Source organism: Cydia strobilella, chromosome 3 (assembly GCF_947568885.1).
Source record: "Cydia strobilella chromosome 3, ilCydStro3.1, whole genome shotgun sequence".
Lineage (NCBI taxonomy): Eukaryota > Metazoa > Arthropoda > Insecta > Lepidoptera > Tortricidae > Cydia > Cydia strobilella.
In genome coordinates this window covers 14252232-14275926 of record NC_086043.1, presented here as the reverse complement: position 1 = coordinate 14275926, position 23695 = coordinate 14252232, and the positions used below count along the sequence as shown (strand labels likewise).

At 37.7% G+C, this 23695-nt stretch overlaps 1 protein-coding gene across 13 annotated transcripts; it reads right to left on the bottom strand.

The window, feature by feature from the left end:
• Positions 1–308: 308 nt before the first annotated feature.
• On the bottom strand, positions 309–6305 carry LOC134755929 (uncharacterized). Of its 13 annotated transcripts, XM_063692626.1 has the most exons (4): positions 5318–6305; positions 4710–4829; positions 1182–1252; positions 309–743 (listed from the first exon to the last, which is right to left on the bottom strand). In XM_063692626.1, exons 1-4 carry the CDS (start codon positions 5354–5356, stop codon positions 464–466), a joined length of 510 nt encoding a protein of 169 aa, XP_063548696.1. In that variant the 5' UTR covers positions 5357–6305; the 3' UTR covers positions 309–463. The 13 variants fall into 13 exon arrangements, 12 of the variants coding, with proteins under 12 accessions (XP_063548696.1, XP_063548692.1, XP_063548694.1 ...); XR_010129089.1 differs by lacking the exon at positions 5318–6305 and adding an exon at positions 4997–5311 and having other exon boundaries at positions 309–1252; positions 4734–4829; XM_063692622.1 differs by having other exon boundaries at positions 309–3097; positions 5318–6302.
• Between the last annotated feature and the right edge of the window lie 17390 nt (positions 6306–23695).

Genomic DNA, 23695 nt, shown 5'->3' with positions numbered 1-23695 from the left:
TTTCGGTAGATGTCACCTTTACATATCATAGGACGATTGAGAGACTTAATCTGTCTAGATTAGGTAAGTAGGTACTTAGGTATGCTAATACCTACTTATCTGCTACTTGTTAAGATAGGTCTTAACATTTTGCCACCCCTTGAAATAGTTAATGTTTTATGAGTAACATTAGGTATTTCAAAGAATAGGCTTTATACATTTTACCTATCAGTAAGGATGGGCAGAGTTCTTTGTTACGAGTTATAGTTAGGTAATTACTTAAATTTTAATTAGATCTGTGCCCATTCTTATAAATGAAACAACAATAGGAAATGATTTTTATTTTAAATAGGGAGTAGGTATTCTAATTATGTACATAGGTACTAGGTAAGTAAGGTAATTTAGGTACTTAATTATACTTATTAGACACTTAGTTATAATTATTTGAACTTTACATTAGGTTGGTACTGTTGGTAGGTATTTACTACTTATATGACTTCACCCGAAGTAGGTAATGGACAAATGTTATTGAACGCGCGTTGGATGTCCCCTCTGGCGGTTCGGATGACGGCCACCCTGGTGACGCCATCCCGGCCCGGCTGCGTCGCGACGATCTTGCCCAGCCTCCACCGGCAGGGCGGCAGACGCTCGTCTCGTACCAGGACGACGGTGTCGACTGCGAGGCTTGGGCCGCGCGCGCTCCTCCACTTCGTGCGTTCCTGCAGCGTTCCGATGTAGTCACGTGACCAGCGCCGCCAGAAGTCCTGCGTGATTTGTTGCAAAAGTTGATAGTGAGTTAATCGGTTCTTTGGTACATGGTTATAATCTTCGTCCGGAAGTGAATTTGGTGCTTTTCCAATTAAAAAGTGAGCTGGCGTAAGGACAGGATAGTCAGGATTTGAACTAGGTAAGGGACATAGTGGCCTAGAATTTACCATAGATTCTACCTGATATAGGATTGATACAAATTGTTCGTAAGTTAACAAAGATAACCCTAACACTCTTTTTAAATGATATTTGGTAAGTTTTATACTAGATTCCCATAGGGACCCCATATGAGGTGTATAGACAGGAATAAAACTCCATTTTATGCCCTCGTCTGCGCAATGAGATACTAGCTCGCTCGAGCTGTCCTGTAGGTATTTTTGTAAATCTTTTAGCTCGTTACTAGCCCCATGAAAGGTTGTTGAATTGTCACTCACCAACTCCTTCGGTTTACCTCTCCTGGCGATGAATCGTCGCAGCGCCGCCAGGAAATTGGCTGACTCGAGCCCTGTAATTAATTCGAGATGAATTGCCTTTGTTGCAAAACAAATAAACACTGCTATATAGCACTTAGAGACCTTGTAACCACGCCCTGTCCTATCTCTAATGTTATAAGGTCCTCCATAATCGATACCCGTGATAGCAAAGGGGGGGGAAGGATTTACCCTTGAGGGGGGTAAGTTTCCCATTATAGGGTTAGTAGTCTTTGGATTTGCTCTAAAACACGGAACGCATTTATTTACAATTTTCGAGGCTAACATCCTACCTTTTGTTGGCCAGATGCGCTCGCGAATAGTTGAAAGTAATAACTGAGGGCCAGCGTGCAGAGTACGTATATGTGCGTTTGCCATCAGTAGTTTGGTAAGCGCGTGCTCGTGACTTAATATTAAAGGATGTTTTTTTTCATATGCATAATGCGAAAGACCGATTCGTCCGCCTACGCGAACGAGTCCGTCCTTCATGAATGGGTGTAAAGATAATATTTTTGATTTGTTAAGAACCGGTTTATTGTTTTGCAATAATTTATATTCGTGTGGGAATGATTCCATTTGTGCATGTCTAATTAATGCGTGATCCGATTTTTTTAATTCTTCTACGGACAATGGTCCTGATAATTTATTATTTGGATTAATTGTTCGAGTTTTATTTTTTGTATTATATATAAATCGAAGTATGTATGCTAATACATGAATAAGTGTTTTATCGCTTGACCACCTGTGGAAAAGATATTGTATCGTGTCGTTAGATTCTGTGCTAATAGCCAAGGTGAGAGTTATGTTTACGTCGCTCTCGGCCTCGGGTGCATGATTTAGTGACTCAGAATCGTGGGTCGGCCATGTGTCCGGACTTTGGGTCAACCACGCCGGCCCAGACCACCATAACTGGTTGGTTTCCAGCTTGCCTGGTGCTACCCCTCGGGACAAAAGGTCGGCGGGGTTATCCTCCGAGCGGACCCATGACCACTCGTGCTTGTTTGTAAGTGATAATACTTTTGTGACTCTGTTACTAACAAAACAAGTTAATTTAGGGTTACTATTTTTTATCCAACATAATGTTATTTTTGAATCTGACCACAGGTTGATTCCGGAAACGTCACATTTTAATGCTCGTTTTATTTTGTCGACATGTGTCGCGAGCAGTAAACTGGAACAAAGTTCCAAATTTGGAATAGTTTGGGGTTGTATTGGACTTATTTTTGATTTTGAGTAAAGTAGGTGAACTTGTACGTTTCCTACTCTATCGCTTGATCGTATATAGATGGCAGCGCCATAGGCTTTAATACTACTGTCACAGAACCCATGAATTTGTATCGTTACATAATTGGGTATGACTGTACATCTCGAAATTTTCAATTGGTTTAATAAAAACAAGTCTCGATAGAATGTGTTCCATTCTTGGATCAAGTCTTGTGTTAATTCGGTATCCCAGTCTAATTGAGCCTTAAATAATTTTTGAATAAATATTTTGGCTACTACAATTACTGGTCCCGTCAAGCCTAGGGGGTCGAAAATGGACGAAATTACCCCTAGTACCTTTCTTTTGGTGATTGGGTGTGAAATTTGGTTTTCTTTAATGGTATACATAAGCTCATCTGAGTCACTAGACCACGCTAAACCCAGGACCTTATGTGTTTTATCTCCAAATTCGGTTGTGTGTGTGTTTTGGTGTGTGTGTGTTTCGCTCACCCGTTTTATGATGACTTCGGAATTGGACTTCCATTTCCGCAGCGTGAAGTTGGCTCCCCGCAGGATCTCGTTCACCTGTGATGCAGTTTCAGCTACCTGATTCTCGTCGTCGCCGCCGGCGATAAAATCGTCCATGTAGAACTGGTTCGCTATGGCCTCTGCAGCTGCTGGAAATGTGTGTTGGTTTTCGTTTGACAATTGTAACAAACATCTGGTTGCAATATGTGGTGCTGACTTTAAGCCGAAACTTAATGTGGTCAGCATATAAATTTGGAGTCGTTGGTGAGTATTTTCCCGCCAAAATATGCATTGTAGGTATTGTTGATTTGGTTTAACATAAATACATCTGTACATTTTTTGTATGTCAGCGTTAATAACATATTGGTATTTTCGGAATCGTAGAAGTATATTTATGAGTTCGTCCTGTATTATTGAGCCTTTGTATTGGATATCATTCAAAGAAATGCCGTTATCAGTTCTGCATGAGCAGTCGAAAACAATTCGAATAGGGGTTGAGGGGGAGTCGCGAAAAACAGCTTGGTGGGGTAGAAAATTACATGGGCCATCATAATTATCTTGTAATTGAATCATATGGCCAGCTTGTTCGAACTCGCGCATGAAATTCACATATTTATCTTTAAATTCGGGGTTCCGCTCGAACTTGGATTCTAATGTTTTGAACCTCCGATATGCTATGTGCCTAGATTGACCTAACTTGGTAGGTGGCTGCTTTAATGGAAGTTCTATTTCGAAATTACCCTCAGAGTTGTGAGTGTGAGTTTTCAGAAATATATCCTCACATTGTTTTTCATCATAGGGTAAATTTGGTGCGGAACCCTCCTCTATTTCCCAAAACTTTTTTAATTGAGTTTCTACTGTAACTTTACATTGAATGGCAGACTCGGTTTTTTTTTGTACGGAACCCGTGACTATCCATCCTAATCGCGAGCGTCTCAGAACCGGTAATCCGGGCCCGAGCTTGTATTTACCGGTAAGAAGTAAATCAAAGAATATCTCCCCACCGATAAGCAAATCTACATCTTGAGCTAAGTTAAACTCGTCATCAGCTAATTTATAACGCGACGGAATGTGCCAACGTTGCACGTTTGGTATTAAAATGTTGGTAGTACAAATTATAGGCGTAATAAAACAGGACAAATTCGTTGTAAAGGTTCCGTCTAAGGAATGCAATGTTACGTCACACGATTCTAAAAGGCTAGACACTTTTTCATTGAAACCTATGACATTTAAGGCAAGTTGTTCCTTGTTTAATTGTAACTTTTTGGCCGCGTTTTCGGTAATGAAATTTTCTTGCGAGCCATTGTCTAAAAATGCCTTCATTTTATGCACATTGTTATGCTTATCCCTAACGAGCACTTGGGCTGTTGTAAGGAAAACTGACCTATTTCGCGCATTGTTTATTTGTTTTTCGATTAAAGTGTTATTCGACAAGGTAGTCTCGATTTGACTAGAACTCGGTTGTTCGTCGATTAACGTTGATATTGGTAATCGCGTTGGTACGGGGTTACTACCTACATGAGTGTTGGTATTTGGTTTGTGTAGTAACGTATGATGCTTGCCCTTACATACTCGACATGTACTGGCCCTGCAGTTTGTTAAGACATGCGTTCCGGACAAACAATTAAAGCATAATCGTAATTTATTCACGGCTCGGATGCGCGCGATAACGTTTAATGCACTAAACTTTGGACACTGATTAATATAATGCGTACTCGAACAATACGGACACTGGTTACATTTAAACTGTTTGGAGGTTACCTTGATAGGTTCGGACGTGGTTACCATGGCCTTCTTGGAAGTGCTGGGTGCGTCCGATGGTACTGCTGGGCTGGTCGCTTCCAGCCGGTCAGCTCGGTTCTTTAGGAAGGTTTTGAAATCCTGCAACGAAGGCAATTTTCTCAAATCAACACTGTTTTCCCACTTTGATTGCAATCGACTGTCTAACTTTTTAACTAACATGTGAATAATTGCGAGATCCCAATTTTCGGTAGGTACATTTAATGAGCGCAAAGATCTCAAATGTTTGGAAATATTATCGCACAGACCTCTTAGACCCGAAGGAGTTGACGGTACCGGTTCCACGTCGAACAAGGCTCGCATGTGGTTGGTGACTAAACGTTTAGGATTATTATAACGTTCACAAAGCATCTGCCACGCGAGCATGTACGCGTCCTCGGAGAAATCGAGCGAACTAATTACCTCAAGTGCGCCGTCTTGTAAACAACTGCGTAGGTACTTATATTTTACGATCGGTGCTAAGCTAGCTTGGTTGACTAGGGCATCAAATGTGTCTCGAAATTGCAGCCACTGTGTTAGGTCTCCGTCGAAGCTAGGGAGGCTAATTTCGGGATATTTTATCGACTCACCGAGGGGTTGCTGCGGCGGGGCTTGCGGACTATGGTCATTTGGTGTTGAATCGGTATCTACCTTCGCCAGCAGCTTGCCCTTAGCGCTAAGTCGGTAAAATGTGTCCTCAAATGACATACGCTCGGCCTCGTGGGCTTCGATGTCCCCTTCGTCGCTGCACAGTGTCTCGATCCGGTCCTGTATCTCAGAGAAATCATTGTATAACTTTGGTAATTGTTCTAGTCTTAAGCTTATGTCTACAATTATTTCGGCCGTCAATGCACTTGAGTCGATTCTTTCTATAAATTTATTAAATACAGTTAATTTTCGCTTACAGACACCTCGTCTATTTTTTAACTGCCTAATTTCTAACTCTTCTAGAGTGTTTTTGGAAGTTTCTAACATGATTAAGAACGATTACAATTTACAATTTGTAGGAAATAAATCGATTACAATTAAATTTGGTAGGGAGATTTGGTAGATAGGTTAGGGAATGCCAGCTCACTTGCCTTCTCGATTGATGCTCGTGCGCGTGGCGTAGCTTGGTGATTGCCCTCGCTTGGGCGCTCCTTCTGCCTCTGGTGTGGTACCACCCACGTGGTCCCTTTGGTACTTGCGGTAGCCGTTCCCTGCTGCGGCTGCGGTGCCACGCACGTGGTCCCGCTTTGGTGGCTCGGTCGGCGCCTGTCGCGTTGGCTCAGGCCGCTCGATCGAGTGGTGTGGTCGCCTCCTAGTCACCTCTTCAGCTTCTTCAGGTCGGCGGAGCCCCACGCGGTTGCTGCCTACGTGGTAACGTTGCTCTCCCGGCCTAAATCAGGATACGCGGCGATTCCTCGACGTACCGGCTCGCAAATTTTACTAAATTTACTAGCGATTCGCTTTAAAGTACTGAGATTAACCGCGATTTAAACTAGGGGTCACCATTATGTTCAGCGTTGGAGGTAATGGCGACCAAATGAAAGCAGAGAATCTGATATCTTAATTTAATGTTTTACAGAAGGCTGGTTAGAAAAAGTGCCTTATCTACATACATGTAGAAGCTTATATAGTAAAGTACAGCGCCACACTATGACACTACGGATTGGTTAGGAACTATTACATACATTGACATAGCTAACAGCTTATTGAGCACTTAAACTAGTACACAATAGTTTCGGTAGATGTCACCTTTACATATCATAGGACGATTGAGAGACTTAATCTGTCTAGATTAGGTAAGTAGGTACTTAGGTATGCTAATACCTACTTATCTGCTACTTGTTAAGATAGGTCTTAACACATGCAGTGGTTTTTGTAAATAGATTTAGTATTAATAATATATTCATAATTTATGCAGTTTAAATTTATACAATTATAAAGATAAGTACTAAATTTCGTTTTAAAATTATTGTTCCATGCATTTTTATAATTTAATTCTATAAGTAATTTAATAATTATTGTATTTATTTATTTTATAAATATTTATTGAGATGTCCATTTGTGGACATAGGCCTCCTCCATCGTGTGCCATGTATTTCTGTCTGCGGCAATTCTCGTCCAGGCTACGCCAGCCACGGCCTCGATGTCGTCCCGCCAGTATCGTATCGTACTTTAATTCAGTGACTTAGTTTAGGTCATAATTTGGATTCGTATCTTTTAATTCTCTACTTGTGGAATTCACCGGCACTAATTTACTCCATTACCGGCTTAACGGCTACCGGTATTGTATTACAGCAGTTCAGTTAGAGCAGAAGAGAAAATTCATGTAATAAGGAATTATACTGGCAAAATTCGCGACACTAGTGTATTTTTATACGTTGCATATAGGTCTCTAATGTCTCTATTGTTTCCCATAAAGTTTTAAGTCATAATGTATTGTTTGTTCGCATTTTCGTTAGTCATAATTTGGTTTTTCTCAGAAACGCGTAACTTTCAGTTCAGTTCAGGATTGCCATAAAACAAACATAACCTTACAAAAACCTGAAAAGTTAACGGTTTCAGAATTATGAATCATTACATTATGACTCAATAATTATGTCAAACAAAGGGATCCGTCGCATATACCTATATTTTCTTACTTAACAAAAAACAATTTGGAATGTTAAATGAAAACAACATTATTTTTCTCGAGATTACCTTCCGTTATCCCCCGGAAAAGCTTTTCTCGCGGTAATGAATGCTGTTAGTGGACACTAGCTTGTACCAGCCGCAATTATCTTAGCCCTTTGCCGTGGCATCTTGTCATTTCATTTTGAACTTTATCAAAGGCTCATTAAAATCTTTTTAAGTATGTTACTGTTTTAAGAAGCTTTATTTTAGCAGCCCAACGACCAAGTATAATGCTAACAAAATGTCAATAAATTATATCATACCTCCAATTATTTCGTTTTGGTCTCCATTTTCCGTACAATTTCCATTCCATTAACTGTTGTGAATGTTTATTTTTGTGTGCATTTGGTAACTCGGATATATTTTATACCTATAGCTCTAAACTTAGGAAAATCAAAAATATATTATAGGTAGTAAGGTTGCTGTCTATATTTTGAAGTGTATTAAGCTTGACTTGTCTTAAGTACTTGTAAAATACACCTTATTACGAGTACTTAAGTAGAAGAATTATGATAATTTGATAAGTGATAACTAAAACTCTATATGGGTTGTGATTTCAAGTACTTTGTTTTATCCCTTCCTTAAAATATAATAACTGGATTTGTTTACGAAATTGAAAATGAAAAATGATTTATTTGTGTATCAAAAATGCAGCTTATTACATAGTAGAATTACATTTTTAGGAGTATTCTATTGTTAGACAGCCTAGGAATAGTATCCTGAGCCCTAAACTAGGTAAACCTGTCTTTTAGGGATCAGGGAATAAACCACCGCCAGTTCTAGCAATGCAGCAAAGGTTGGTTGTGTACACGAGTTAAAAACAGGTACAGATGGTCAAATCGCTGTTACGTATACAATTTTTTAAGTTTAGCAAGGATGATAGAAATATGACATTATCAGCTATAGTATATTCATATGTTTACTATTTGTCTATTACAACTATTTGTTATACTGCTAAGATAATTACTTAAAAGTGTGTTGTGTTGTGTTGTGTTGTGTGTGTGTGTGTGTGTGTGTGTGTGTGTGTGTGTGTGTGTGTGTGTGTGTGTGTGTGTGTGTGTGTGTGTGTGTGTGTGTGTGTGTTTGTGTGTGTATGCGTGCGTGCGTGCTTGTATGATGAATATGAGGTACCATGATATATAATACACATAAATGAAAAATGAAAATGAAAATGAAAAATATATTTATTTTGCACACAAAGATGGGAAATTTGCAGATGGAGTATACATGAGGTCCAGGTTGCGCGCATACAGCGGTACATTTATAACAGTATGAACAGGGGTCCCCAAACTAGGCATAGCCTGTATCTTGGGCGACCAGTTAGTGAATTAAAAACTAGATTGAAAAAAAAATGTATGTCTAAATAAACTGCTGGTTTTTAGACAACAGAAGCCCTTACTTACATAATACTATGAGTGGTTTCGGTTTCAAGAATTTAAATACCCCAAGGATGCTTGGAATAAGTATCTGTGTTGCTTTTTATCAATAGGAACAACAACAAAATTATCAAAGGGATATATCTCTTTATAATGACAATGATAATTTTACTTTTAGTACGATAAAGAAGAGTCACTTATCTATATGCTTACCTTAAATGCATTTATTCTAGCCAATCACCTAACAATTTCAAGGAGTTTTTCAGTTTCAACGTAGTTTAGGGTCAGAAACCAAGTAACCAATTAGGGATATTTTTTATCAAGTAGTGTTTATTACTATTTTGGATATCTAAGCGTTCGTTGGCTTTGTTATAAAGAAAGGGTGCAAGGTAGGTAAATTGACGACGATGAAAAGCCGTTTAAGCCGTTTAAGCCGTTAAAGAACATAACTTTTAGGATCGCTGGGATCTAGCATCTAGATCGAGTGGGATTTAGCAGCACCGCCCCACACTGGTATGCAATAAGTAAGCAACGATTGTGTTAATGCTATGTACACCGATTTAAGGAAGTGTGGGTCAGAAACACGCCTTATTTTTTTGAAAATGAATATTAGTTTACGAATACGGTCTGTCAAATAGCGAATATGCCTTGACCAAGAGAGATGGCGGTCAACTATTACTCCTAAATATTTGGTTTGTTCAACATTCTCTAGCAATTCATAGCTACAAATAGCAGGGTTAGTTGCACCACCTTGCAAATCACCAATGTAGCATCCATGCACTTTAAGTGTAAAAGGAAATTTCGGCTGATTGGAACTAGTGATAGAGAAGTTAATATATTTCGTTTTAGATATGTTTAATGTGAGCAGGTTTTTACTAAGCCAGTTCTCGACTAATTTCAAGCCAGATTCTACAGCTGACTTTACCTCCAACCAGGTGTCCCAACAAATAAGATGGCAGTGTCATCAGCAAAGGTTGTAATTTGGGCATTTGGAATGTTTAGGTCGCATAAATTGTTGATGTAGATTAAGAAGAGGGTTGGCCCCAGGATGCTCCCTTGCGGGACACCGTAGCATATTGGAGAGAACTGGCTGGTGGTATCGCCTATGCGCACACATTGTTTACGACAAGCGAGATAGTTTTCAAAGAGCCGAAGGGGCAGACCTCTTATTCCAAGGCATTCCATTTTAGCAAGTAGAATGGGAACAGAGACGGTGTCGAAGGCCTTAGCGAGGTCAAGAAAGACTGCGGTGCACTTATTTTTGTTATCTAGATATTGGGTTATCTTACTGGTTATGGAGTTCACCGCATCTTCCGTAGACCTGCCCTTACGGAACCCATGTTGGTTTGGGGAGAGGATATTGTTACTTTCTAGATATTTTACCAGGCGAGTGTTCATGAGTCTCTCCAAGAGCTTAGAGAGCGCCGGCAAAATCGAGATAGGTCTATAGTTATTTTCATCGTCTCTGTTCCCATCCTTATGTATAGGTGATATAACTGCCTGCTTGAAAGCACTCGGAAATGCTCCCGATGATAAGCTCAAATTAAGAATGTGAGTTAGCGGGCCCAGAATAAATTCTTTGGTTCTCTTAATAAAATACGTCGATATGACGTCCCATCCAATGGCACATTGAGATTTGAGTTGGTCAATGCAATGTGACACCTACAACTAGTTTCCTTTGATAACTTTGATGCTAGCTCTTGTTCAGTTGTATTTAGCTGCAGCAGTGTCCTTTGGGCTAGATTTGCTCCTATTTCCGCGAAAAAGCTATTGACGGGATTGATGGAATCTTCATTGTTGCTATGTGTCTGTAATAATTCATTAGGGGGCTTAGGGTCTTTTTTTAGAAAACAAATACTTTTAACGGATTTCCATATAGCTTTAGGATTGGGTTTGTTCCTATTTAAGTCTTCTTTATCATGAATTTTGTTTTGAGCTGCTTCAAGATGTTGTTGCATGTTCCTATAGTTTTTATATTTGTGTAACAAGTCGACATCCTCAGGGTGTTTACAAACTCTCAGGTGTAGCCTATCTCTTTTCATTATACATCGGATCAGACCGGGGGTGATCCAGCTTCTAAATTTAATTTGAGGTCTTGGGACTGTAAATTTCTTAGTATTTTTCGATATAACTGTTTGTAATATGCTAATGAACAAGTTGGTTGCGTGTTCAGTATTTGTACATCGTAAAATGGGCTCTCAGTCTAGCTTATTCAAGTCTTAACAAATAGAATTATAGTCCAAACGAGTGACCGTGTGGTGTGGTTGTATCTAAACAGTTATTTGTTGTTAAAGAAATTGCAACAAAGTAACAAAAAAAGGAACACAGCAACACTAATAATGCCTTAAGGTGACTGTCCATTTCCAACCGCAGCTGCGTTACTGCTCCGACACTACTGCAGCGGCCTGAACGCGTCGGTGTTATTGTCAATTTCCATAGTAAAATGAATGACGATATCGACTGCACGTAATAATGGTGATTTTAACGTTTTCCCGACCGCAGCTGCTCCTACACGTCGGTGTTATTGTCAATTTCCATAGTAAAATTAATGACAAGGCCGACTGCACGTAGCATGGCCATTTTTGCGTATTTAGTGTATTATTGCAACTGCGGCTGCAGACCGCACGTCAAATCTGTCACCTGCACTGAAATGTCTTTGGGTCACAGATATGAGTAGTTCTAAGCAAAGAGGATATAACCACTACGTTCTAATAAGGAGCTTATTACACCCAAGGATATACAACCCCGATGGTACAGTCGCCATATATCGCAGATATATCGGGTCGGCCCAGGAGCTCACAAATATCTGAACACGCCTTTATAGTCAAGGCGCTAGTGTTCAGATATTTTTAGCACCTCGGTCGCTCCGATATATCTGATGGCGACTGTCCCTACTGTAAACTTTTTTGCTAATCTATATTGAGCCATATCACAGAGCCAGTTAGGAAACGTGTGTGTTGTACACAATAATTGTGTACAACACGCACCGCGCTAGTTGTATGCATGCACAATTGATCTTGTACCTCGGCAGAGGGGAAATAGTGTCCCAATTTGTCAGTAAATAAGAAAAAACAAAAATCTACTCATCCATTTCCTTTAGGTACTAGTATACTAGCCTAAGACAAAAGGGGATATTACTGCAATGTTCTGCCACCAGAGTGCAGGACTAGCCTTTTTAGTAAACCATAGAGTAACACACTGTACCCACTACATACACGTATACATACTAACATACCTGTAGTATACATACTGTACCTTTAATAGGTTTTTGACAAGTTTTCAGAGATAACAAAATATGACATTGATGCATCAAGAGTTTGTTTACAGAGGACCTACCGGAAAACGCGAATCCGAAATTTCGCTATCTGCCTCTTTATCGCTCGAATATGCAAGAGTGACAGAGATGTTAGATAACGAAATTTCGATTTTCATCTTGGTTTGCGATAGACCCTCAGATTGTGTTAGTGGCGCCCTGGCGCCCCCTACGCAGTTTCGCGTAATATTCCCTAATCCTGGCCAAGCTATATTTTCCTACGTGATTTTTTTTATCATTTCATGATAAATTCATTAAATAAACTGTTCTTTTATTTTTTCGTAGTTTTGCGAGGATAGCTATAAGCTCGACAGGGCACGAGCGATAGAGAGGCAAATAGAATACCGAATAATCGGCAAAGTGGAAGAATAAGCCGAATAGTTGCCGAATATTCCTGGCAACTCTAGTCGTAATATCATATTATATAATGTCGTTTATGGCGACACTTTCTAATTTTGTCATTGCAAAATTTGCAAAGCCATTCCTGAGCTAAATAAACGAAGCAATCATTAATTTTTACTACAAGGAGCAAAGATGTTGTTTAATACCTCCTGGTAATATATTGATATCCAAACATACGAAAGGATACAAAATTGAACCACGAGAGAAGCGAATGGTTTAAAATTTAGAATATTGACAATTGCGGGGGTCTTAAGGCATGAGGGTTAAACAAACTTTGTTACAGTGCAACACGCAATTTTTCATCACACCAACACGAGGAAACCATTTATTATTCAAATTAATTTATTTGAAGTTCTTTCTATCGGCCAAGGTGAGGGCAATAGCTTTCTTCATAAAGGATTTCTTGTCTCGCCCGTCAAGTTTTATATGGATGCACGGTCATATCATAAAGAGTGTCGTGCCGCTCATGGACACCTGCAACACAAGAGGGATTTTAATTTGTGTTTCAGTTTCAAATAGGAAACTTGACAATATGAAGTGTAAATTGCGCAATTACTTATAGCTCTTACAAATAATTTTATTCATCGCATCGGATTGCTGTGTGCGGTGGTCACCTGGTAGTCACGCATTTAGGCAAGAGGATGGGGAAGAAAATTTCACATTGTGAACTTACCTTAATGTTAAGAATAATTTTTCCTCTGCATTAATTTTATTTGAGTAATTTGATTGTATTTCGTCAATTATTAAGTCGCATTCAATGTTGAATTGCTTTTCATTTAATCGGCAATATTATCTGAATAAAGGATCACCATTAAATATCAGATTTTTTATTAATATTGCGTAGCTGCCTTCGTCGGACTCTGACTATTGTAGAAAGGCAAACTGGTCTTCTTTTTCATGTAGCATGTAGCATTATCGTCACTCGCTTCTTCACGTAAAAAATACAAAAGTAAATTAGTATTTTATTTGTACGTATGACATTATATGACTTGACATTGACAAGCCATCAACGAACACTGTCGCGACTGCACGCCGCAACAGCCGCAGTCGTGCTGCTACAGTAGTGCGGCACCGCGTAACGTCGCAACTGCAGTGCAGCGGCAGTTACAAATGGACAGTCACCTTAAAACTAGAACAGGATTAATAAACTGACTAATCTTTTATCTCACATAGTGAATTGTATCACTATTTTTGCAATCGTGACTAAAAGCTGCTAGCTGTGCTAGCTAACGCTCTCGATGTGATCCCTGTGAATCCCTGAAAAAAATATCAGCTTTGCGTGGGCGCTAATGCCTACCGCTATAAAATTCGTGTAAAATCGTGACTGCAGGAAACCTACTATGTTACCTAACGGAAATAGAAGGAACCTGCTATGTGATGGAATTAAAATAAATATTTAGCATGCACCAAAAAAATACAGAAAGACAGTAGAATTAACATCGGCAACAACGGCGAGTATCTGACAACGGGAAAAATGTCGTGCATACATGATTGTGCTTAGTACAATTGCACAGTTTGTTAAAGTTATTGCGATGTAAATTATAGCTGAGAAGTGTGCGTACTGTAAAGATAGTTCCAGTTTTTGTTATTACCAAAGGGTAAAGACGGGACCCTATTACTAAGACTCCACTGTCCATCTGTCTGTCACCAGGCTGTATCTCATGAACCGTGATAGCTAGACAGTTGAAATTTTTACAGATGATGGATTTCTGTTACCGCTATAACAATAAACACTAAAACAATATATAATGGTACGGAACCCCTCGCGCGAGTCCGACTCGCACTTGGCCGGTTTTTATTTTTAATTTTTTTGAAATATCCATTCCATCCATTCATCTATCCATCAGTGTCATCCATTAGTGGTCAGTATCTATCATTGGACATTCGATTATATAATTATATTATCTTCAGATTTCAAGTATTAAAGGTATATTATCTAATAATCTGTCGAGCAAAACAAAGAGGCACGGCCGTACCATCCTTTTCTCGAAGCCACTCAGGCCATTTTCAACGTACTGTAATTTTGTGATAGCTAAAGCTAGAGCTCTGAATTTTCAGTGACCATAACATGATTTAGATACATTCAGAATCAGAATCAGAACGCATTTATTCGTTATAACATAGGTACATTGTATTGGTCTTATAGTTAGAGCATATTGCGAACGCTATGTTTTGCCGCTAGGCGTACGAATTTGTTTACCTATATAAACTAAGTAAAACATGCGCTAGTCTAAGGTATTCATGCTTCAATAATCAAATTAATTACAAAAATAATAAATAAGAACAGAAAGATAATTCACAATAATAATAAAATTTAAAACAATAAATATTAAAGAATGTCAACAATGAAAATTTCAAAGAAAACTACAAAAGAATTACAAAAATAGAAAAACGAGCTATAAATTATTATCATTCAAGAACTGCTGTACACTATAGTAACATTTCTTGATTAGCAGTGATTTTAAAGTCTTCTTAAAATGTACAATATTTAATTCTTTTATAGTGTTCGGAATTTTATTATATATTTGAGGTGCCATTCCTAGCACACTTTTGCGCATCATGGCTGTTTTACATACTTTGTGGCATAAATCATTTTTATATTGAGATCGTACAGGGAGCTTTCGTGTGTCAGAAATTTTATCAAAAAGGTTTGGATTACATTTTACAAAGACAGAAATTTCCAGGATATATAGGCAGGGCAGAGTTAGGATATTTAGTGATTTAAAGTACGGAATAACACTATCCATCATTCTTAAACCACACATAGATCGTATACACCTTTTTTGGGCTTTAAGTACTGCGTCTTTATCAGCTGTACATTCTCAATAACATGTAATTTGAACATGTAGTTTAAGAATTATTGCATGTCAAAATTCCTTAGTTTTGTCACTGACACACTCACGATCATCATAATTCTAAGGTACTTCTAGCAGACCTACAAGCTCCAAATTTGAAACGTAATTAGTGTTTAGCGTATTAAGCCAATAAAAACTTAGAAATACTGCAATATCAATCACGTTTTAAAGATTTATTAACTGCACAAGTAAGTTTGTAATCCTATAAATATATGTAATAACAAAGTTACGTTTGCAGTTCGTACAATTAGTAGGTTTAAAGTATAGGTACACTACGTTGTACGATGTGAGTATGAATGAAGATGTGGATAATTATGATATGTGTAGACATCGTATGAGTATGGTTTGGGTATGAATGCACGAAAAGAAGGACTGCCTACAAAAAGAGATGAGATCCCATCAAAAACATTACATGTAAAAAGATGCAAGTCTCGCAACGCAGTTCTTCTACTAAAAAAAACTTTTGAGATGTAATGTGCACCTAAGTCGGTTATTTTAGTCAGTGCCAGGGGTGTTAAAACCGTAACAATATTAGATACCTTTATTTTTTTAATACATTTATAATGACTTGGCAATCGCACACAATACTTGTAGTACTCGTATGTGTATTGCTCCAACTGCATACCTATCATTAGGGCTAGCGCTCAATTAGGATTATTTTAAGTAGTTGACGAATTATCCTTATCACTAGACTTATAATTATCCTTATGTCACTATGAAGCCATGCGATTGCCAAGTCGTTATATGTATTAAAAAAATAAAGTTATCTAATATTGTTACGGTTTTAACACTCCCTGGCACTGACTAAAATAACCGACTTGGTTTCACATTACATCTCAAAACTTTTTTTAGTAGAAGAACTGCGTTGCGAGACTTGCATCTAATGTTTTTGATGGGATAGACTTTTTTTGTAGTATTTGAACGAGTTTATAATTGTTTTTTCTCTGGGTAGCGCCTATATACATTTTCGTGATTAGGTATTAGCCAAGTAAGATAAGATAAGATAAGATAATAATTTATTTATTATAAGTAGGCCCTGGGATATTCGGGACCCGGTTTACTACCTAATCTAAAATGCTAATGGTAATCAATAAATTCGTATCTGGTAGTCTATCGTATACCTTTAACCTTTTAACCTCATCTAACTAAATTAGGCCAAACCATAAAATAGGTACCTACAGGTACTAATAATTAATATTTATGGTTTTTTGGAAGACATCAATAGATTGTGTACTTAATGGAACATATGAATCGTTTGGTTATAATACTTATAATTCTGAACAAAACTAATGTAGTTTCGCATTGAGTATTCGGTCGATAAGAGCAATCACGAACGGCTCAGCTCTTGATTAAATCTTTCGTGACATAGACCACTTTTGATTTATTTATTTACTGTTTTTTTTCTTTATCTTCCGATGAATACGAAATGAATACATATTACAACCAAAACTCACTAATTACAAAAATAATAATTAAACAGAAATCAACCTTATTCAGAGCAATCACGAACGGCTCAGCTCTTGATTAAATCTTTCGTGACATAGACCACTTTTGATTTATTTATTTACTGTTTTTTTTCTTTATCTTCCGATGAATACGAAATGAATACATATTACAACCAAAACTCACTAATTACAAAAAAAATAATTAAACAGAAATCAACCTTATTCAGATAATAATACTGCTAACTGCTGCTGCTGGTTCACTATGGTTATGAACTTGTGGTGGTAATTAGTGAGTTTTGGTTGTCACCTGACGATATCAGAATAAGATTTATGAAGATCAACCAGCCTCTCCGAACTTAACTAGTCTAAACAAAGTCAAACAAATGTAAAGAAATTTACTTATCCTAAAAATGTTGCTAATCCCACCGAGCCTCGCGGCTGCCAGAGAATTCGCTCTTTAATTTATATAGACGTACAAAATTGGAACGTTAACGCGATGCACGGCAGTTATACAGCACAATAGGCAGCGAGTATTTGCGAGTGTAAATTGAAACATGTCGAGAGTTAATTGCGTCCAGCCCCGCGAGGGGACGCGGGATTAACCTCAGCCTTCGCCCTCGCCCTCGTCCCTTGCGACCTTCGGGGGTGGTCGAAAATGTAGGTGGCATGCGGTTATGTTTACGTCACCTTATTTTGTCTTGATTTCCCGGTGCATACACAAAACATAACGCATATGGACGGATAAAATTATAACAATTTAGTAGCGTTAAATAAGCTGAAATGTTTTATTCTTTAAGTCAAAAAACACAATTCGTCTGACGATAAAGCGGAAAGATATTCTTTAAAAAGTTATAAAAACAACAACTAATTAAAAGTGTGAATATACGCCGACAAATCCATTATGAATTAAGGTTAATATAATATAATATAATAAATAATATAATAAATAAATATTATAGGACATTCTTACACAGATTGACTAAGACCCACGGTAAGCCCAAGGAGGCTTGTGTTATGGGTACTCAGACAACGATATATATAATATATAAATACTTAAATATATAGAAAACACCCATGACTCAGGAACAAATATCTGTGCTCATCACACAAATAAATGCCCTTACCGGGATTCGAACCCAGGACCATCGGCTTCACAGGCAGGGTCACTACCCACTAGGCCATACTACTACTACTAGGCTAGGTTATTTTGATCTAGCAAATTTAATTATAAAGGAGGTGATTTGATCACAGCAAACTGCGATTCCACGAGTGGTAGGTTTCGTACTTAATCCGTTAATAATAAGAGGTTGTTTTACATAGCACCTAAATTAATTTTAAAAAGCATTATAATTCTCTTCTATGAAAAAATCTCGAATCTCATACCGCTGTTCGAAGTTGACACAAAATAGGACGTATACTTAGTAGCTCTGTACCTACACAACTTACTTATACTGGCATAAGTTTTAGTTATGCGATCCGATTCCGATACGCTACTGATCTGTCAGTATCAAAAGTGACGTTTTTGGTAGAAGAAATGTTTTGAAATTGTCAGATCAGTATCGTATCGGAATCAGATCGCAAAAGTAAAACTCGATTTGGCCCGCAACTTTTCGCCGACTGACGTGGCAAAGTTTGGGGGTGTCATAATAATATTAGGGTTTGCATAATATTATGATAACATGGCACTGTGCAGTTTTTGATTGTCCGACTTTAGTTATAATATTTTTCTTATGGTTTGTAGTACAAGATACATATTTTCTAAAGTGAAGATAATACCATAATTATTAATATACATCCGCTATCGCTTGATGCTTAAAATTCAGTACAGGGAAGTATCTGCACCGCGTGTCAGCGAGGAGTAACAGAGGCCTCCTCCAGCACCGGTTGAGTTTGTCATAATTTAAAACCCTTCGCAAGAAACTAGGCTACAGCTCTACATGAAATTTTGACGAAAAATATTGTGGACATTTTAGTATGCTTTTCAGGATTCGGGATAATTTACTAAGGCCGACGACGATATATGATAATTAATATCGAACGAACCATTATCATGAGCGTTTTACGTTTTGTTATCTGTCAAGCTACTTAAAAACGCTCCATCCAAGGTCAAATTACTTTCCCCACTAGTGGATAAAACGCGTTTTTCCCCGCTTGTTTTGAAGGATAAAAGACAACTTTCCGAGCTAGTGAGGGGAAAAGTTTATTTTTATTTTTAGATTTTTTTAATTTTAATTTTCAGTGAAATAAAAAATTGGGGATAATAATCAGTTTGTATTTACTATGTAATTAAAATAATATAAACAATCAATTAGTCTCGAAAAACATGAGACGACGAACCGCAGTCCACAACGCTAACATTAATTAAGGGATTTTGTGTTAAGTTGAGAGTGGAAATTGAAACATGTCGGAGTTAATTGTGACTTGACTACAGCCGTTAGTCGTTTCCCTACAGACCAGCAACACATAACCTTTCAGCCACAACTCACCAAGGCTTAATAGTCTCTCTCTATCCCTGTTTTGTATATGCCGAAATGAGCGATGGAATGATTGAGCGAAGTTGTAGGTCAAATGTTACAGAACTTTGAGTTGTAAAGGAGACGCAGATTTATATATCGAGTGTAACAGGGCACAATCCTAACTTGTGTAATTAGCAACGGTAATGGCGTATCATAACTATTGATTCTGATTTTCTGAAGTTCAGATTACTATGACAATCTTCTTTGTGGTGGTTCTGTGTGATTTCAAGAGATTTTATTTACTGATTTGTAACGCTGTACCTATTTGAAGTTAGGTTTAACCTAGTAAACCTTCCTCGAGGCTGGCGGTCCTTGGTTTATATCCTCGTTTAGTTCCTTCGAGGACTATATCGGCTTGTGTAAGTTTGTGCTCCGGGCCTGCATTTAGTAACAATACTTAGGTAAACTTAATTTAATTTAAATATAATCTGTGCTGATACCGAAACTGTTTAAACTACTTTGCCAATTAACTTTAATATTCAGCAATTTTTACTATCTACTTATTTGAACACGCTTTGGCAATACATTAAGTACCTACCTAAGAAAAATTATCCTTTCAATAAGCTTAGTTGATGAAATGTATTGTTTTGACCTGTTAAGTAGTCAACATTAATAATATACCTATACCTGTTATTTACACAAATATAAATTCTATACAATTGTTGTTTGAGCGCATTGATTAACTATGCATTACATTATTAGCCAGATAAACTCACTGTTAGCAAATCGGAGATTTGTAACTGGTCATCACTTTGATTAATGTGGCATTTCTGGGATTATTTCTGGGAATTTTGTATCCATATGATATGAGCCACAATTTTGCTTAACTTGAATGTTAGCACAATTTGGACCGAACGAATGGACCGATATTCACTGAATAAATTAAAAACGCCATTTCATAAGATTTTAAACGAAATAAGAAGACAACCCCAATGACATGTAGCATTAAGCCTGCCTTTTGTCACTGTATATTTTTATCCGTGCAATCGTTTAAATAAATAAAATAAATAAAGACAAAAATATGTACCTATAGAAACAGAATAATAACTATTATCATGTTTACCTGCTGCTACCCTTAATTCTGATTGGGAAATCACGGTGTGAAGGTAAATGTGAATATTCTAGTGCCACATTTCTAATTCCAATCCATATCTCGACGACTTGCGATCTTGTATTACTCGGACAAGTAAGTGTAATCACGCATCAAGTCATATATGATTTCCTGTCCCTTTTAAACGCAACTTTCGATAAAAAAGAAAAACGATAATATTTACATAGAACAATAACTTATAAATAAAAATAAAGCTAAAAAACATGTAATTTAGATCTTGTTTATTTATGAATTTTGATTTGGCACTTCGGTACGGTACAGTACGATACGATAGTTGTTTAGTGGTACATCACTAATCATTACCGCATTCCGATGACTTGCGTTCTCGCATTACTCAAACATTAGTAGGTACAATATGGATTAATTTCTTTAATAAATTCATAAACACCATCATATATTTTTTTTAAATATTTTAAAAAATCGATTAGGGGAGTCCCGGTGAGGAAGTTTTCGTGGCATCACTAACCACAATCCCGCATACCGATGACGCGATCTCGTCGCAGAATGGGGTTGGCAACTGTCGAAGGTTTGCATAGATGGCGCCATTATAGCTTGCCCCTTTTTTAGTTTAGTTCTATGAGATTTGGCATAAAGGGCTTGGCAGCCAAGGCCATAAAATTCCAAAAAAAAGCGGCCAAGTGCGAGTCGGACTCGCGCACGAAGGGTTCCGTACCATTACGAAACAAAAACAGCAAAAAAATCACATTTGTTGTATGGGAGCCCCATTTAAATATTTATATTATTCTGTTTTTAGTATTTGTTGTTATAGCGGCAACAGAACTACATCATCTGTGAAAATTTCAACTGTCTAGCTATCACGGTTCATGAGATACAGTGACAGCCTGGTGACAGACGGACAGACGGACGGACAGACGGACAGACGGACAGCGGAGTCTTAGTAATAGGGTCCCGTTTTTACCCTTTGGGTACGGAATCCTAAAAAAAGCAAGAATTTGCCAGAATTCTAGGGATTGACAGGGCAAGCTATGCTGGCGCCATCTGTAAAATACTTCGACCGGTCAACCCCATTCGGACCGATGTCGTTACATTTGGTGTACGAAACAGTGATTACGAGTCGAGTTACAAGCGATTACAGTCAGACCAAGAAAAGTCTGCAACGATTTTGAAAACACACGCAGTGCGTTATTTTAATCGTTAAATTTCTATGAAATTTTGACGTACAAATAACACTTGCACTGCGTATGCTGTCAAAATCGTTGCAAACTTTACTTGGTCTAACTCTAGTTAGTCGCACATAATTACGCATTCCGTTTGTCCGGTTAATCCGGCCTAATCGGATGACGTTTGATGAAGGTCTAGCCTCGAATAGTCGGATGTCACCTTGAACGGCGGCGGGGGCAATTTACAGACTATTATCAGCATACTTTAAGTTTGCGGATTTGAGTTCAATTTAAATCTCTCTGTGGTTAAATCATTTAAGCGATTATTTGGAAGGAGAACTTTTATTTAATTTTAAAGGCTGAGTTAGCCTTTCTCAACGTTTAGGTCCTTTCGATGCTGAATAAAAACTATTTTACTTCTTTCACTTATGCCTTATCAAAGTTTAGGTAACTAATTAAGTCTTTTTTATCATTTTTACGGTTCCGTACCCAAAGGGTAAAAAAGGAACTCTTATTACTAAGACTCCACTGTCCGTCTGTCTGTCTGTCACGGCTATATCTCATGAACAGTGATAGCTAGACAGTTGAAATTTTCACATATTATGTATTTCTGTCGCCGCTATAACAATAAATACTGAAAAGTACGGAACCCTCGGTGGGCGAGTTCGACTAGTACTTGTCCGGTTTTTAGGGTTCCGTACCTCAAAAGGAAAAAACGGAACCCTAATAAGATCACTCGTGCGTCTGTCTGTCCGTCAGTCGTCTGTCACAGCCTATTTTCGAAACTACTGAACGAATTAGGTTAAAATTTGGTACACATAATTATGTAAGTTTGTGACCCAAAGACGAAAATGTAACGCAAACAAATGAATTTTAAACATGGGGGCAACTTTTGGAGGTAAATGAGAAAATTTAAAAATAAAGTTTTTCAAACTATATTGTGTTACATATGAAATAAAAGAGCTCATTGTGAGAATCTCAAATATATTTTTTATAATTTTAGGATAAACAGTTTAGAAGATATTCAACAAAAAAGGAAAAAAAAACAATACTGGGTCTAAAATAAAAAAAAATACACAAAATAGTTCTTTACCTATAGATGGCAGGAAAATCTATTAGGAATGTGGAGTCAAGCGTGAGTCGGACTTAATTACTTAGTTTGTGTACTGTGTGTAACCCCTACAGGTTCTCTAAATAATACATTGTTAAAAATTGTGTAATGTACGGAACTCTTGGAACGCGAGTCCGACTCGCACTTGGCCGGTTTTTTGGTATTCCTTTTTACCTAGCTTTCTTGTGTACCAGTTCGTTATGTTTCTTGTGATTTTTTCATTACCTGCTATAATATCCTTCGAATTTTTTAATCGGTTTTTGGTTTTCCTTTTTACCTTTTTCGTGTACCAGTTCATTATGTCTCTTTTTCATTTCCTACTATAAAATATCCTTCCGCCACCGAGCGACCGGGGGTAAGAGAAAGAATCCATACTAATATTATAAATGCGAAAGTCTGTCTGTCTGTCTTGTCTTTCTGTCTGTGTGTTCCCTCTTCACGCTTAAACCGCTGAATCGATTTAGATGAAATTTGGCATAGAGATAGGTTGAGTCCCTGAGAAGGACATAGAATAGTTTTTATCCCAATAATCATCCCTTAAGAAAGTAAAAAGCGGGGTGGAATTGAGATAATTAATGAAGTGCCTGCTAATTTGTGTGCATAATATGCATAAATTGAATTTGCTATGAGAATTTTTCCAGGCGCTATACTTACTTTAGCTGCTGTTACTAAGTCCACGCAGACGAAGTCGCGGGCAAAAGCTAGTATTCATATAAAATTTGGGCAGCATAGGATTTTTCCTCTTTCACTTATAAATTTTGGTATTTCGCCATCGCCTCCTACTTATGATGCCACCCGGTCGGAGATAAGGACAAGGCTTGGCACTATTTTCTCTTTTCTCTTATAGGAATCGCAATAAGACTGTCTTTCTCTATCAAAGAGTGTCAGGCCCTTGTTTGTAGCTGTTTGTGTTTTTTTGAGCAAAAACGCTTCTAAGTTTAGAGTCGAACGCCTCTTAAAAGTGATAAAAAGATCCAGGCCATAAATGTAAAAAAAAAAATGATAAAAAGGGCGGGATCGGAAAATACTTACTGAATTGGATAGTGTAAATTGTGTTTAA